Consider the following 17271-nt stretch of genomic DNA (forward strand, 5'->3'; position numbering starts at 1 on the left):
CGTGCGTGCGAAAATGTAGCCGGCGCCGGGGAAGGTGCAGATCAACCAGGCATGCGTCAGGTGATGTCAATCTGAAGAGACCAAGATTTACCTGGTCGCACCTACGGAACGCCCTCCCCCCCACCCGCCCATGCCCCACCTATTGCCCTCCCACTCCCAGAAAAGCCGCTCCCGGGGAGCGCGCCAGGCGGACTTTCTCAGCCCCCCACTCCTGTGGGGACTGCATCAGGAACTCCGCCCCAGAGCTCCACCGGGTGACTCTCTCGGCCTCCTTTGCCAGAGGCCAACAGACCTCACCCTCCGCACCTTCTTCCCTGAAGCTAGGTGACCAAAAAATAAATTTGCAGTTTTGCTCCTAGCCTTGCCTACTCGCTGGTTCTTTTGTGCTCGCTCTGGTGGTCTTAGAAAAACAAATCAGTCATGATGAGTTATCTTTCTGATGTATTACTAAATTTGGTTTGTTGATATTTTGTTGAAAATTTTTGCATCAATATTCATCAGAGACATTGGCATGCAGTTTTTTTTTTTGTTTTGATGGGCCTTTGTCTGGTTTTGCTATCAGGTTAATACTTGCCTCATAGAATGAGTTTGGAAGTGAAATATTTCCTCCATGACTATTTTTCAGAATAGTTTGAATAAGATTAGTATTATTTCTTTAAATATTGGGTAGAATTCAGCAGTGAAACCATTAGGTCCTGGGTCTTTCTTTACTGGGAGGCTTTTTTTTTAAATCACTTTGATCTCATTACTTGTTATCAGTCTGTTCAGGTTTTTGAATTTCTTCCTGGTATGATCTTGGTATGTTGTATATATCTTGGAATTTGTTTATTACAGATTTTCCAATTTATTGGCATATAGTTGTTCATAGTAGCCACTCATGATCCTTTGGTTTTCTGCAGTATCAGCTGTAATGTGTCCTTTTTCATTTCTGATTTTATTCATTTAGATCATCTCTCTTTTTTTCTGTTAGTCTGGCTAAGGGTTTGTCAATTTTGTTTATTTTTTCAAAACAGCCAATTTTTTATTTCATTAATCTTTTGTGTTTTTTTTTCATTTCAATTTCATATATATTTACTCTGATCTTTATTTTTCCTTTCTTCTACTAATTTGGGGTTTCATTTGTTCTTGCTTTTCTAGTTCTTTAACCTGCATCATTAGATTGTTCATTTGAAGTTTTTCTTCTTTCTTGATGTAGGCACTTATAGCCTACACTTACAAACTTCCCTGTTAGTGCTGCTTTTGCTGTATCCCACAGGTTTGGGTATGCTGTGCTTCCATTTGTTCCAAGAAATTTTTCAATTTCACTATTAATTTCTTCAGGTCTTGATCCACTGGTCTTTTAGTAAGATAGTGTTTAATTTCTATGTATTTGTATAGTTACCAAAATTCCTCTTGTTATTAATTTATAGTTTTAATTGTAGTCAGAGAAGATGCTTGATATTATTTCAATATTTTTGGAATGTTTAAAGACATATTTTGTGACCTACCATATGGTCTACCCTTGAGACTAATTCATGTACTGAGGATAAGAATGTGTATTGTTCAGCTCTTGGATAAAATGTCCTGTAAATACCCATTAGACTCATTTGTTCTACAGCTCAAATTAAGTCTGTTGTTTCTTTGTTAATTTTCGGTCTGGAAGATTGGTCCATTGCTAAAAGTGGGGTGTTGAAGTCACCAGCTATTATTGTTTTGGGGCCTGTCAGCTCTAATAATATTTATTTTAAATTTCTGGGTCCTCCAGTGTTGGGTGCATGTATATTTAAAATTGTTAGATCTTCTTATTGAATTCATCCCTTTATCATTATACAGTGACCTTCTTTGTCTCTCTTTACAGTTTTTGTCTCGCAAACTATTTTGCTTGATATAAGTACAGCAATTCCTGCTCTTTTTTTGGTTTCCATTAGCATGGAATATTTTCTTTCATTCTTTTATTTTCAGTTTATATGTGTCTTTATAGGTGAAGTGTGTTTCTTGTATGCAACAAATCAATGGGTCTCATTTATTTATTCATTAGGCGAGTCTATGACTTTTGGTTGGAGAGTTTAGTTCATTTACCTTCAATGTTATTACTGATAAACAAGGAATTACTCCTGCCTTTTTGTCATTTGTTTTGTGGTTGTTTTATGGTCTTCTTTCTTTCTTTCCTCCCTGTCTTCCTCTATTGAAGGTATTTTTCTCTGGTGCTATGATTTAACTTTTTCCTTTTAATTTTTTTCCATGAATTATATGTTTTTTTGGTTTGCATAAAGCTTGCAAAAACGGTCTTATAACCCATTATTTCAACCAGATAACAACTTAACACTTAACACTTTTTGCAGAGAAAAACACACAAGCAAAAAGAAAACTAATAACTATATTCCTTAATATTGTCCCACCACTTTTTAACTTTTTGTGGTTTCTATTTATGTTTTATTATACTGTCTATGTCTTGAAAAGTTGTTGTACTTATTATTTTTGATTGGTTCATATTAGTCTTTCTACTTAAGCGTAGTTTAAATACTATGATATGGTTTAGCTGTGTCCCCTCCCAAATCTCATCTTAAACTGTAGTTCTCATAATCTCCATGTGTCCTGGGAGGGACCCAGTGGGAGTTAATTGAATCACAGAGGTGTTTACCCACATGCTGTTCTCATGATAGTGAGTGACTTCTCATGAGACTTGATGGTCTTCTCAAGGGCTTTCCTTCCTTTGTTTGGCACTTCTCCTTCCTGCCACACTGTAAAGAAGATGCCTTTCTTCTCCTTTGCCTTCTGCCATGATTGTAGTTTCCTGAGGACTTTTCCAGCCATTCAGAACTGTGAGTCAATTAAACCTCTTTTATTTATAGTCAGTCTTGAGTATTCCTTCATAGCAGCATGAGAATGGATGAATACACACGACAAATATATTGTTATAATATTCTGTGATTTTCTGTGACTTACTATTACCAGTGTATTCTCTATAATCAGATGATTTCTTGCTGCTCATTAATGTCTTTTTCTTTCTGATGGAAGAACTCCCTTTATGATTTTTTTTATAGAATGGGTCTAGTGTTGGTGAATTCCCTCAAATTTTGCTTCTCTGAGAAAGTCTGTATTTCCTTTTTATGCTTGAAGAATATTTTTGCTGAATAGACTATTCTAGAATATAAGGTTTGTGTCTCTTTTTTTTTCCTTCAGCACTTTAAGTATGTCATGTTACTCTCTCCTGGCCTGTAAGGTTCCCAGTGAAATGTCTGCCCCCAGATGTATTGGATCTCCATTGTATGTTATGTTTTTATTTTCTCTGGGTGCTTTTAGAAGCCTTTCTTTATCCTTGACCTTTGGAAGTTTGATTATTAAATGCCTTGAGGTAGTAGCCTTTGGATTAAATCTGCTTGGTGTTCTATAACCTGCTTGTACTTAGTTGTTGATCTTTTCTTAGGTTTGGGAAGTTCTTGTCTACTACCTTTCTGAATAAACTTTCTACTCCTATTTCTTATTCTACAACTTCTTTAAGGACAATTGTTGGGAACAAGCCCCCCCAAATCTGGCCATAAACTGGCCCCAAAACTGGCCATAAACAAAATCTCTGCAGCACTGTGACATGTTCATGATGGCCATAACGCCCACACTGGAAAGTTGTGGGTTTAACAGAATGAGGGCAAGGAACACCTGGCCTGCCCTGGGTGGAAAACTGCTTAAAGTCATTCTTAAGCCACAAACAATAGCATGAGTGATCTGTGCCTTAAGGACATGCTCCTGCTGAAGTTAACTAGTCCAACCTATTTCTTTAATTTGGCCCATCCCTTCATTTCCCATAAGGGATACTTTTAGTTAATCGAATATCTATAGAAACAATGCTAATGACTGGCTTGCTGTTAATAAGTATGTGGGTAAATCTCTGTTTGGGGATCTCAGATCTGAGGGCTGTGAGACCCCTGATTTCCCACTTCACACCTCTGTATTTCTCTGTGTGTGTTTTTAATTCCTCTAGAGCTGCTGGGTTAGGGTCTCCCCAAATGAGCTGGTCTCAGCAAGTGGCGCCCATACGTGGGGGCTCAAATCCAGGTTGAAGGGTCACCAGAGTGAAGGTTGGAGAACATGGAACTAGCTGGAGGACACCCAAGTACTCTTAAAGCAATTCCTGTGATAAGAAGGGGAGCTTGGAAGCGTCAGGGTAACAATGGGACAAGTGTGTGCTGTGGTTCATTCTACCTTGGAACTTTTTCACACTGATGAGGAGGAGGAAGGAGAGTATAGTGAAGTAACAGAAGAGGTTACAGAGCATGTTTATTTACCAGCTAAAGCAAAAGTGACAAAGGAAGGAGAGGTTCATCCCTACCCTTCTGTACCCCGTCCTTATTATTTTGAAGAAAAAGACCCTCCAGATCTTTTTTTTCTGGAGGACACTGGGCAAAAAGTAGTTGCCCCAGTGACTGAGCAGCACCTCAAGTGACCACTCTTAGCTCTATTCAGGCAGGAATTCAGCAAGCTAGATGAGAGGGTGATTTAGAGGCTTGGCAGTTCCCTGTTAGAACACACCCCCCAAATCAACAGAGAAATATTATAGCTACATTTGAGCCTTTTCCTTTTAAATTTGAGAAAGCACATTTAGTTGATTATATCAAGGCCTGTGATGGTATCGGAGGTAATCTGTGTAAAGCTACTTTGTCAGCACAGGCAATGGCAGGACTGAGAGTGGATAAAGGAAATACTCCATTTCCTGGAGCTTGTTTTAACTGTGGGAAGCATGGTCATACTAAAAAAGAATATAGAAAAAAATCAGTGAGTCAGGCTGCCAGATAGGGGAAAAAAGAAAACTGCTGAGCCTGAAATATGTCCAACATGTAAAAAAGGAAAACATTGGCCTAATCAGTGTCACTCTAAGTTTGATAAAGAAGGGAACCCGATTTTGGGAAATGCCACAAGGGGCCCATCCCAGGCCCCATTCTAAACCAGGGCATTTCCAGCTCAGGCCATTCCCTCACCCCCGTACAATGTCTGTCCCCCGCCACAGCTGGTAGTGCCACAGACTTATGCCACACAAAAGTTGTGAGCCTTTTGCTTGGGAAACCCCAACAAAAGGTCCCAACAGGAGTCTGTGGACCCTTGCCAGCGGGGACAATAGGATTACTTTTATGAAGGTCTAGTTTAAGTTTACAAGGGGTGCAAATACATACAGGAGTCATTGATTCAGATTATAATGGGGAAATTCAAATTGTTACATCTACTTCTGTTCCCTGGAAAGCAGAGCCAGGAGAGCGCATAGCACAGCTCCTGATTGTGCTGTATGTGGGAGTGTGAAAAAGTGAAACTAAACAAACAGGAGGATTTGGAAACACAAATAAACAAGGCAAAGCAGCTTATTGGGTCAATCAAATTACTGATTAACATCCTGCCTGTGAAGTACCTATTCAAGGAAAGAAATGTAAAGGTTTGATAGATACAGGAGTGGACATTTCAATCATTTCCCTACAACCTTCCAGCATGGGCGTTATGGCCATCATGAACATGTCACAGTGCTGCAGAGATTTTGTTTATGGCCAGTTCTGGGGCCAGTTTATAGCCAGATTTTGGGGTGCCTGTTCCCAACAGATAATAACTCTTAGATTTGCCCTTTTGAGGCTATTTTCTGGATCCTGTAGACATGTTTCATTGTTTTTTTTTGTTGTTGTTATTTTTTTTTTTTTTGTCTCCTTTGACTGTGTCTTTTCAAATAGCCAGTCTTCAAACTTGCTAATTCTTCTGTTTGACCAATTCTGCTGTTAAAGAACTCTGATGCATTCTTCAGTATGTCAATTTCATTTTTCAACTTTAGAATTTCTGCTTAATTTTTTTTAACTATTTCATTGTCTTTGTTAAATATACCTGATAGAATGCTGAATTCCTTCTCTTTGTTCCCTTAAATTTCACTGAGTTTCCTCAACACAGCTATTTTGAATTCACTGTCTATGAAAGGTCAAATATCTCTGTTGCTTCAGGATTTGTCCCTAGTGCCTTACTTAGTTCTTTGGCGAGGTCATATTTTCCTGGGTGGTATTGATGGTACTAGATGTTTTTCAGTGTCTGGGCATTGAAGGGTTAGCCATGTATTGTAGTCTTTACTATCTTGGCTTATTCGTAGTCATTCTCCTTTAGAAGGCTTTCTAGATATGCCAAAGGACTTAGGTTTTGTGATCTAAGCTGTTTCTGCTTTAGAGAGAACCCCAAACACATTAGCACTGTGTTTTTTACAGACTCATAGACGTACTGCCTTGATGGTCTTGGACAAGATCAAGGATAATTCTCTGTATTACCAGGCAGAGACCCTTGTTCCCTTCCCTTACTTTCTCCTAAGCACACAGTCTCTCTCTCTGTTCTGAACCACCTAAACCTGGGTATGGAGTGATACAAGCACCCCTGTGACCACCACCACTATGACTGCACTGGTTCATACTTGAGCAAGCACAGAGCTGAGTCTCGCCCAAGGCCTGCTATAACCTCTCCCTGGCTACTGCCTATGTTTGTTCAAGTCTCTGGGGCTCTACAATTATTAGTTGGCAAAGCCAGCCAGGCCTGTGTAACTCTCTTCAGAGCGGCAAAATCCCCCAAGCTCCAGATGGGTACAGAAGTGTCATATGGGAGTCAAGGACTAGAGTAAAAAATCCATAGAATTCTATCTGGTGTTCTATTGCATTGCAGCTGAGCTGCCACTCAAACCACAAGACATAGTTATCTCCCATTTCCAAAAGCAGAGAAGCCTCACCCTGTAGCCACCACCACCCCAGGCTGTAAGGGTTACTGTCAGACTTCCACTGATATTCCCTTAAGGCCCAAGGTCTCTTAAGTCAGCATGTCATGCCTGGGACTCATGCTTCAGGGCAGTGAGCTTCCTTCTAGCCCAGGGTAGCTCCAGAAATGCTGCCCAAGAGTCTAGTTCTGGAATCATGGACCCCAAGAGCCTGTTTGGTGCTCTACCCCACTGTGACTGTGCTGGCACCTAAGGTGCAAGACAAAGTCCACTTTACTTTTCCCTCTGCTTTTCTCAAGCAGAAGGAGTTGTGCCGGCTGGTAATGTGTTGAGTCTCACCTGAAGCCAGCATTTCTCAGAGGCTCACCCAAGACTCTCGACGTAGTTCCCGGGTATTGCTGCTGGGTATTCAGAGCCCAAGGGCTCTGTGGTTAGCAAGTTATGTATGCTGGCAGAACTGGGTTCCTTCTTTCAAGGCATGGGGTTCTCTTCTGGCCCAGGATGTGTTTAGAAATGTCATCTGGGAGCTAGGGCCTGGAATGGGGACCTCATAAATCTGACCAGTGCCTTATCCTCCTGTGGCTGATCTTGTATCCTAAATGCAAAACAAAGTCATCCTCCCCATTCTTCCCTCTCCACTCCTCAAGTGGATAGAACAGGTCTCCTTTGAAACTGGAACTGGGATTAGGGAGGGGTGATGCCTGAACTGCCTTGGCTTCCCCAGCTAGTGTCTCAGTATGTTGCATGCCCCCCAAACCACTGTCTCTAGGCTTAGTTTCAGCACTCAAACTCACCTAAGAGCTGCAGTCCTTATAACTTAGATTGCCTTTCGAGTTTACCTGAAGATACAGAGTGCTGTAGCCCTGGGTGATGAGGTTTGCAGACACTCAACTTCAGACCACTGGGATAGGTGATTCCCCTTTGGATAGGGCTGGTTTAAAAGATCCCTCCATGGGTGGGTGTCAGCTGAGTATTGTCCAGTTTTCCTTTCTGCTCTAATAGGATGGCACTGATCTTCCTCCCCCCGAGTCCAGAAATGCATTCCATACCAGATCTCCATTCCAGGGGATGGTAGAAGTGGGGGCTTTGGTGATTCAGAACTGTTTCTATCTCTTCACTGCCTCTTTCAGCAATATGAAGTTAAAACCTGTTATTATGAGTGCTCATCTTATTTTTAGTTCTTATGAAGGTGTTTTTTTCTCTGTGTAGATAGTTGTTAACTTGGTGTCCTTGTGCGGAGTGGAGATCAGTAAAGCTTTCTATTTGGCCATCATGCTTCACCTTCTCCTCCCATAGATAATTTATCTACCTATTTGTAACATAGCTTTATACTGGCTTTAGACATCTAATGGCTATCTATAAATCTATGCTTGCATGTTTGTGTAGATCCTATGCTATGTTTAATTTGTATATGCATGGTATTGTCTTAATCTCAAGCCATTTAGGTCATGAAAGGTTTTTTGTTTGAAATCCCTAACCCAAGTGTCACTTTCCACAATGACAGGAGAATTTTCCCTAGACTCTGAAGGGAGCAGATATTAGTATTCTCTCTATAAATAATGATGATTTTTTTTTCTTTTTTCTATTATACCTATTTTTTTCCACTGTACTTAAGGAACTGTGCTTTTATTTGTTTGTTTGTCTCTGCATTTTTTTAAAAAACAAATTATGCACTAAAGTAGGAACCTATTATCTTCTTTTTCAGTAAAATACATCCACTGCATATTTAATCTTCAAAAGCATGTATTTATAATTCCAGACAAGCTAGCTTTTCTCTGTAGTTGTTGGTTATGTGACTGAAGGGAAGTTGCAAGTGGTGCAATTTAAGATGATCTGTTTTTATTCATTACTGCATAATAGATGGCAGTTGGAGATTTCATATGGCCAACTCTGTTTTTGCATCCTAATCGTGCTAGACATTTGGTCTTCAAAGGCTAAAACAGAACCCATCACCAGAACTTTCCCTTCTGGATTACATAAGAATGTAGACATCTCTGGTAATAAATTTACTCTGACAGCTGTTAAAAAATTTACAAAGCTTGACAACATACTCTGAAAGCAAAGGAGAAAATAGAGACCTTGGTTGATTATCTACCTAAAACATGTATCTTTTGGGAAAACACACACAGAGAGAGAGAGAGCATTTAAGTACGTGTATAAGAAGGCATTAAGATACTACTTTTTCCCCCACTTTGTGGACTGTCTTTTAAGGTTTGTTATAGGAGACATCTCATTTTTCATGAGGAAAAGTAAAAATGACTTAGAAAAGCATGGTCTGCCTTTGGATTGCAATGCAAAGTCAATCCCTGCTCATTTTCCTTAGGGAAAAATTTAAGTTTTTCCATGGAGACAGACAAAGCTGAAGCAACCCCTTTGGCAATGATGTTTGCAGTCAATCTCGAGAGGCAAATGCATCACTGAAAGTGAATTTCTAAGCATCTCTCTAGTGTTACAAACAGATTAGCTCTCACAGTTACCTAGGTAGATGTGAATCTGTCCCACTTGCGGTCTTAATGCTTCCCTGTTGCTAATGACGTTCCAAGGGTATCAGGAAATGGAAACAAATGGCTGGTGTGGTAGCTGCCTGGAGCTGCCTTAAGTGCCTGCCCTGCTGGGTATCATTTGTTTGTTTGGTGGCTTTCAAAGTAAAGTGGAACACTGATTTGTTTAAACACTGCAATGCATTTGTATTTCTTATCCCCTCCCAAGCCATCATTTTCATCTCATTTAGAAGATGAGATCACACTGTATTTCATAGAGAACAGGTGCCATTCAGTAACTTGAAATACGACAGACTGATCTGTAACGATTTTTTACCAACGTATCTCTCAGGAGCACTTTTACACGGATACTGTGGAGCCCCTGACTATAAGGGAAGGGGATAAGAAGATAAGATTCAAGAAAACATGGACTACTTAGACAGATATATTGGCTAATTTTCTGATTCTTTCAGTAATAACTTTTCCAAATTGGTAGCCCTGGGAAATTGTTATTTTTTTCTGCTGATTTCTTCCTTTCCTTTATTCTTTCTCTCCCACCCTTTTTCCTTGTCTCCTAATCCTCTCTTTCCTCTTCTTCCTCTAATATGGTTTGGGTATTTGTCCTGTCTAATTTGTCTTGGGTATTTGAGATGTGATCTCCAGTGTTGGGGGTGGGATCTCTTGGGAAGTGTTTGTGTCTTGGGGGCAGATCTTTCATGAATGGCTTGGTGCCCTCACCTCAATAATGAGTAAGTTCTAGCTCTATTAGTTTCCATAGAAAACTGGTTGATTTAAAAGAATGTGTCGGCCGGCGGTGGCTCAAGCCTGTAATCCCAGCACTTTGGGAGGCCGAGACGGGCGGATCATGAGGTCAGCAGATCGAGACCATCCTGGCTAACACGGTGAAACCCCGTCTCTACTAAAAAAAATACAAAAAAACTAGCCGGGCGAGGTGGTGGGCGCCTGTAGTCCCAGCTACTCCGGAGGCTGAGGCAGGAGAATGGCATGAACCCGGGAGGCGGAGCTTGCAGTGAGCTGAGATCCGGCCACTGCACTCCAGCCCAGGAGACACAGCAAGACTCCGTCTCAAAAAAAAAAAAAAAAAAAAAAAAAAAAAAAAAAAAAAAAAAAAAAAGAATGTGTCACCTCCCCCTTGACTCTCTTGTTCCCTCTCTCACCATGTGGCATGCCTCAGTTCCCCTTGCCTTCCACTCTAAGTAAAAGCTTCCTGACGTCCTGCCAGAAATGGATGCTGGCACTATGCTTCTTGTACAGTCTACAGAGGTGTGAGTCAAATAGACCTCTTTTCTTTATAAATTACTCAGCTTCAAGTATTCCTTGATAGTGGTGCAAAATACACTAACACATCCTCCATTTTTCTCTTAATATTTCTCTTCAGCTAATCTAGTATCCAATTGCTCACAACATACTCATAATGAAGTACTCCAGAACAATAAACTCAGTCAGAACTTCGACTCCATACTTACGAATATACCTAACCAAGGAGTTGAAAGACTTCTGAAAGGTCCATTTACCAAAATATGATGCAAAAGAAAGATCTCTAAAGAGTTTTTTTTCTTTCTCTTATGTTTTCAAATTTTCTACATAAAAAATGACCAACTCCCACAGTATCTTTTCTACTAGGCACAGTGGGCTGTCCCCAAACCCAGAGTATATATGTTCTCCTTCTGCAGGGGATTCATATGAAGCTGTTGTGGAAAAAAAATCTCATAATCTTTCAAGTAAGCTACAAACTCCCAAAGATAGACTCACATTTTGGGGCAGAAGGTAATAAATACATTTATTCAAATTAATTGCCCTGGCAGTCTAAACGTGTAGAATCTGAAATAGAGAATGTTGTGTAAGGACAGGCTATCTTAGTAGTTTCTTGTACATAGAGTCCAAATTAATGGCAAACACAAGGTTACCCAGAAAGATACAGAAGAGTAATAATAAATGGATAAGGAGACTTTCTAATCCAACATTAGCTGACTCAAATTATGGGCCATTGACTAAATTTTTTTTTTTTTTTTTGAGACAGAGTCTCACTGTTGCCCAGGCTGGAGTGTAGTGGGGCGATCTTCACTCACTGCAACCTCTGCCCTCCGAATTCAAGCAATTCTCCTGCCTCAGCCTCCCAAGTAGCTGGGACCACAGGCACGAGCCAACATGCCCTGCTGATTTCTGTATTTTTAGTAGAAACAGTGTTTCCCCATGTTGGCCAGGCTGTTCTGGAACTCCTGGCCTCAGGTGATCCACCCACCTCAGCCTCCCAAAGGGCTGGGATTATAGGTGTCAGCCACCACGTCTGGCCTAAAATTCTTAACTAAAGTGTGTTTCCTTAAAGCAAATTTCCTTTCACATAGTTTAATAGATACCATTAACTTTAGACTTTGAAAGAAAAAGATAATGTTTTAAATTCCCATAAGGTCACAAATGATCAAAACATTCTGGGAAAGTTTTCCTGAGATTATTTTCCTAACTTAGTGTCTACCCTGTCACCTGGCACAGAATGTGTTTAATATTTTTTACATCCTTCTCTTTATATTCCCTATTTACTACCTTAAATGCCTGGGATTGTGTGACATTTTCTGAGGAAATGCCCTTAAGAAGCTTACAAATAGATGTATGAAGTAATACTTAAATTCTTAAAATAAGCAAACTTGATTTACAAGCATAATAATTGTAATTAATTAATATATAATTTTTAATAAGTTATATTTTAAAAATAATAATACCTAAAAGAAAACTAAATGATATAAGCTCTGGATAAGAATCTGGGGACCTTTCAGAGGGGAGGTTAACTGAAACAAAACTCTGTGGTGAGTGTGGGCTTTGGTTCTGTGCAGTGCATATGATAGAGGAAGTTTAAAGGACTGATTGCATAAATCATATAGCAATGAGTGAGAAAATTATGAAAAAGTGAATAAACTCCATCTGGCAGAAGATACTAAGAATCATGGAGAAAAGGCTGCGTAAGGTTGGCAGTGATTGTTGGAAGAGAATCTGGAGTATGAAGGTGAATAGTATAATTATGAATAGAAGTTCCAAAGGCTTTACACTAATTGGAGTGTTTGCCCAATCCAGGATCCCTTCTCTGGGAGGACTGGCCCCATCCATCCATCCATCATTGGTATGAAACCATGGAAATTGTATTTATAAGATATGACTTTGAACACCATTTTCCAATTTCCTTCTTCCCCTTACTTTTGGTAGAATATGGGAAGTGAATACCTCATCTAAAATGGGCAGGCATAAGTTGGATGTCAGATCTCAACAATTCTAGAAAAAAAAAAAGGAAGTTAGGAGTATTTTAAACGGGTTGTTAGGCAACTATACTGAGACCATGGAAGGTCCATGTTTAAAGTTATAGTTTGAGCCATCTGCACTTGAAAAAAGGATGAATATTCTTGGGAGGGAAGGCAAACTGGAGAAAAAAGAGAAAATACAAAAGAAGATAATTTTTTTTTAAAAAAAGAAAAGATATTATCAAGCATACACAGAGAGATAAAAGATGAAAAATCATGGTTTTCTGGAAAAACAGGAAAATAGATTCAGTTTCTGCCATATGTCTGATCCCTGATCCAATTTTTTTTCTAAATATTTCTCCTGATTTCTTCCTTTGGTTACTTTATTATACTTTCTTATATTGTATTTTTTTTCCTTTTTGTTTATTTCACTCAAAATAAGATTTTGTTATCTGAAACCAAAAGAATTTGGACTGAGGTAGAAGTAACAGGAGTATGTAGACTGTATAAAAATAAGGTTGGCCAAGGAAAAGTAACACCAATTGGAAAACATTTGAGAGGGAAGAAATGAGGGCGTCAGGAAGATATCTGAACTAGAAAGTAAGGGATCAATTCAAAAAACACTATAAAGAAATGTTCAGCAATAATCAGTCAGTGATTATATGTGAAACTTCATAAAGACAAGTTGAAATTCACAAATGTGATTAAACAAGGACATATTCAGTCTACACTATGTACAATACCATAATATTGAGTAATGAGATTAACCAATATAGGGAAGCCAGGATATTGTCCAAGTGATTTGATTTTGCAGGAATAATAAAGAATTTATTGGTGTTTTTATTAAATGTAAACTCAGTGAAGGTGGGGTTATGTTTGTTTTATTCATCACTATATAGTGGTATTATAAGACTTACTTCTTAGTTCAGCTAAAAGCTGGGTTCTTGTCACACAACCATGAAAGATTAGGCTCGCAGACATTTTGAAGGGTGAGAAGGGCAGGGTTTATTGGGTGAAAAGGAAACAAAAGGAAACGGGGACTCTCAGTAAAGAAATAGTCCTGCTAATATGCTTCCCACCTCACAGGTTGAATCTCAGGTTACCACCCCAGATCAGGAGAGGCCAGGCTCCTCCCCACTGCAAACAGCATGAAATTCCTGAGGCTCCACTCCAGTGTACACTCCTCTAAGTGCGCAGGCTGGTCAGAGGTTCTTTGGGGACCTCTTTATACTTGGCTGTCTCACTGGAGCTTAGAAAAATGCATAGTGGTTTATATTTGCTCAGCAAATATTTTTAAATAATTTAAAGTGTGGGTTTTTTATATGATAGAACATTCACAATGACACAATGAGCAGAAAAAAAATAAATTATTTCATCCTCATTACTATATGAGCATTATTTGGTGCTAGAAAAAATAAAATCAATGAAACACGGTAAACCCTGACAGAGGACCTTGCAGTCCTGGCGGAAAAAAAAAGGCAAAACTGAGTGTACAGATACAAGGCTTATTGGCTCTTAAAACTTGAGAGTGGGAGGTTTTGGCAGAGGGTAACAGTTTAACTTCATGGGAATTTTTGCTTTTAATACATACTCTGTTAGCTTGCTCTACGTCATCTAAACAGGTATCAACTGTACTTGTATTTTGTAGTTTGATATCTAATGCGTAAGTCTGATATGAGCACCTTTTCCCATTTGTAGGATTCAGGCTCAGTACTCATTCCTCATTAAGGTGCATCACCTCCATCTGTAAAGCTGGCAATATTAAGTATCTCTGGTAATTTCCAGGAGCTCCTCTTAGAGGTGTAGCTCACCTTGCAAAAGATCTAAAACATAAACAATAAGACACTGAGAAAAAAAGGATGGTGGATCCAGTTCCAGTGAGGAGGCCATCTGTCATGGAAAGTGATAAGAGTCATAATTGAGGGGAGCCCATGTCGTCAGTGGGAGAATCATATTAAACAGCAAGAATAAAGGGAAAAGGACAAAATGAAAGAGGAGAATGAGCTGAGAGGATTCTAGTCATGATGGTATCATAGTTAGAGAAGAGTAGGTTATAAAGATGAATTCAGATAAAAAATATTCAATGGTGAAGTCATACTTGCACTTAACATGAATGCAGTGCTGTTTGCTGTGTAGATACAGCATAATGGGGCTCTGTATGGTGAAACATACGATGTTATCCATAAAAATTGACCAGGTTACTCTACAGGTATGTCTATATTCATGTATTCAATAATTATTCATCAAATGCATAATATATGCAAGACATTTTTTTCTGAGAGATGTGGAGAATTATCAGGCTAACTGATAATTAGATAATTGAAATCAAACTGCCTTTGAAGTAGAAATTATCAAAGTTTATAAAAGAGATGCACTCACCTTAGTTTGAAATTTCCGGAATAAATTTCTTTTGTACTCTGGGAAGATCTTACCTAAAACAAATTCAACTCTAAAGAATGGAGAAGCTTCTATTCTACCATTGTCAAGGAAAACTCCAGTTAGTATGAATGAAGGCTCCAATCTCATATCTGTGCACAAGAAAGAGAAAAGAAAAGAATGGAGAGGAGGTCAGAAAACAGTGGGGTGGAAATTAAAATCCTCATTTAAAAAATCTAAGAAAAAACATGAGGGAAGCAATTACTCTGCAGGTTTCCCAGCTGATTCACAGGAGATTCATGATTAGAGTTGGCCAGAGGAGGTGAAGGCAGGGACTCTGCCGTGCCCCTTCCTGGAATTAGATGATATGGATGAGTAGTTCTCCCTTCGATGGAGTCCACATCATTTCCCCTGCTGTCCCTCTCGCTGGAAATGTCCCCCAGCTAACACAGGGCTTGCTCTGCTGTGGCTGCAAAGCTGAGTTGCTGGCATGGGGCAGATTGCTTTCCACAGAGGAGACCAGATACGGTTTCTTTGCTGCTATGGTAGCTACTCGGGCAGCATCTCCTTTGGAAGAGACTCCACCCTAAACCCTTTAAGGCTGGGCAAAAGATAAATGCTGCCGCTTAAAGTCAAAGAAATTCCAAGCTCCTTGTTCCAGAGAAGATTAAATCAGTAGGAAATCCAAATAATGAGAGCCCCGAGGAACTATTCTGAAAATCAGAGGAAACTGAAAGAAAAACTTAACATCTCTTTTAAAGGAAAAGAAAAATAACAGGAGGTTTAATAAATTTATATGGCCTCTCACTGGATTGTAAACATTTGAGAAGATAAGTAAACAGAAGAGGGAATGGTGCAAAGGAGGAAAACATATAGATGGTTCTTACAACTCTGCAGCATCTGCCAACACAAATTACAGTGCAGACCAGACTGGTGAATTTCTCTGGGGAATTCCCAGAATATGAAAGAAGGGAAATGGGGAAGGAATAAGACCTGAGTTTCAAGGGAAAGAAAGAAAAAAATTAAATCTTTAAAAGTTTGCTTTTCTAGTCCCTGAATTACCATCAGAAAATGCTACAATGTTGCATTTAAGGGAAGTAAGTATGTATGCTAGAGATGCCATTGAAGAAGGGACGAAGCAGTGCTTGACTATCTGAAGCTGAGGAGTTCTGAAGATCTTTACCCAACCTCAAACTTGCTGGTGCTCATGTCTATGTGGTTCTGAAGTAGAACTAGACTTCAATCTCAGTGTCATGTCTTTATTCATTTAGGCCTGGAGGGAGGACAGAGGAAGAACCTTGCCTCTGTAATTTGGACTTCCGCTATTCTGTCACAATTGCTGCCTTGTTGTTTTGTGGGTTTTTTTTTTTTTTTTTTAATCATTTTTTTTTTTCTGGCAGTTGCACAAGAATGTCCAGGAACCATATGGCAGAATGAGTTTTCATTTCTGTGTTCTTTAATCCAAGTTCAAGATGCTGCTCGTGAAACCTAATCATAGATCTTAAAAACCCTCTTGTCTCTCTCATTTCTCCCTCTTGCTACTGCCTAGGGATTTGGCTCAAGGAAACCTTGGTTAACAGTCAACTGAAAGTTGACTCTCAGATGGAAAGGCTGGGAAATATCAAAGACCTGCAAATGTTAGTTTGATTCACTTCAAGGTCGTCACATCAACCAACATTTTATCAGCATCTGCAATTTCTAGATGTTTTGTAAAGTGTTGTGGGAATACAAAGATGATTAAAACACAGACAGTTGCTCAACCAGGTGTAGTGGAAAGAGCAAAGACTGAAATGAGAGGAGAGTTGACCTGACTCTGCTTCTATAATTATGAATGTTTTTCCTCTAAATTCCCTTCTCTTAAAATACGGCCCCACTAGCAGTCCAGGGCTGCATAAGGGGCTCATATGAACGGGCTTTTATTCTGTGATACTGCCATATTCACTGACCCAACAACACAGGATCTCAGCTCAAGGATGAGGTTGGGCAACGGTGACCATATTCTATCTCTATACTGTAAATTTAGGCTTGGCTTGGTGACTAATGCCTTTAATCCATGCACTTTGGGAGGCTGAGGCAGGAAGATTGCTTGAGCCTAGGAGTTCAAGGCTGCAGTGAGCTGTGATTGTGCCACTGCATCCAACCTGGATGACAGAGAGAAAATCTATCTCAAAATAATAAATAAATAAATTATAAGCTTAGAATGTTAGGCTTTAGAATGTTAGATTTAGCACCAGAATCTCCTAAGCTGGAGCAAAACTAATGGAAAGCTAAGATTGAGAAGAATAAAAAATAAAACTATTGTAGAGATAGCCAGTGTACACAGAAATGAATACAGCAAATATGCAGAGAGAAGCAAACATATGTGACAACGATTGAGAGGGAATAAAACAAAGGGTCAGAGGGGGCAGAAGGCAGGGAGAGAACAAGAGAGAAAAGTTACTAATGACTGACCAACATGAGACATTATTGTATT

General features: G+C 39.4%; 1 protein-coding gene across 1 annotated transcript; it reads right to left on the bottom strand.

Annotated features, from left to right (window-relative positions):
- Positions 1–13913: 13913 nt before the first annotated feature.
- LINC02876 (long intergenic non-protein coding RNA 2876) lies at positions 13914–16081 on the bottom strand. Its single transcript, XM_023203966.2, has 4 exons — positions 15861–16081; positions 15064–15150; positions 14802–14950; positions 13914–14312 (listed from the first exon to the last, which is right to left on the bottom strand). Exons 1-4 carry the CDS (start codon positions 15919–15921, stop codon positions 14217–14219), a joined length of 393 nt encoding a protein of 130 aa, XP_023059734.1. The 5' UTR covers positions 15922–16081; the 3' UTR covers positions 13914–14216.
- Positions 16082–17271: the final 1190 nt, after the last annotated feature.

This window comes from Piliocolobus tephrosceles, chromosome 16, assembly GCF_002776525.5.
Source record: "Piliocolobus tephrosceles isolate RC106 chromosome 16, ASM277652v3, whole genome shotgun sequence".
NCBI classification, from domain to species: Eukaryota; Metazoa; Chordata; class Mammalia; order Primates; family Cercopithecidae; genus Piliocolobus; species Piliocolobus tephrosceles.

Bases quoted from the DNA above. Each gene is read 5' to 3' on its own strand.
- LINC02876 (XM_023203966.2), bottom strand. From the start codon at position 15,921: ATGGCATCTCTAGCATACATACTTACTTCCCTTAAATGCAACATTGTA. The intron at 15,151-15,860 runs GTAATTCAGGGA...ATCTAATTCCAG, and splicing joins CATTGTAGCATTTTCTGATG to GAAGGGGCACGGCAGAGTCC. The intron at 14,313-14,801 runs GTGAGTGCATCT...TTTCCATGACAG, and splicing joins TCCGGAAATTTCAAACTAAG to ATGGCCTCCTCACTGGAACT.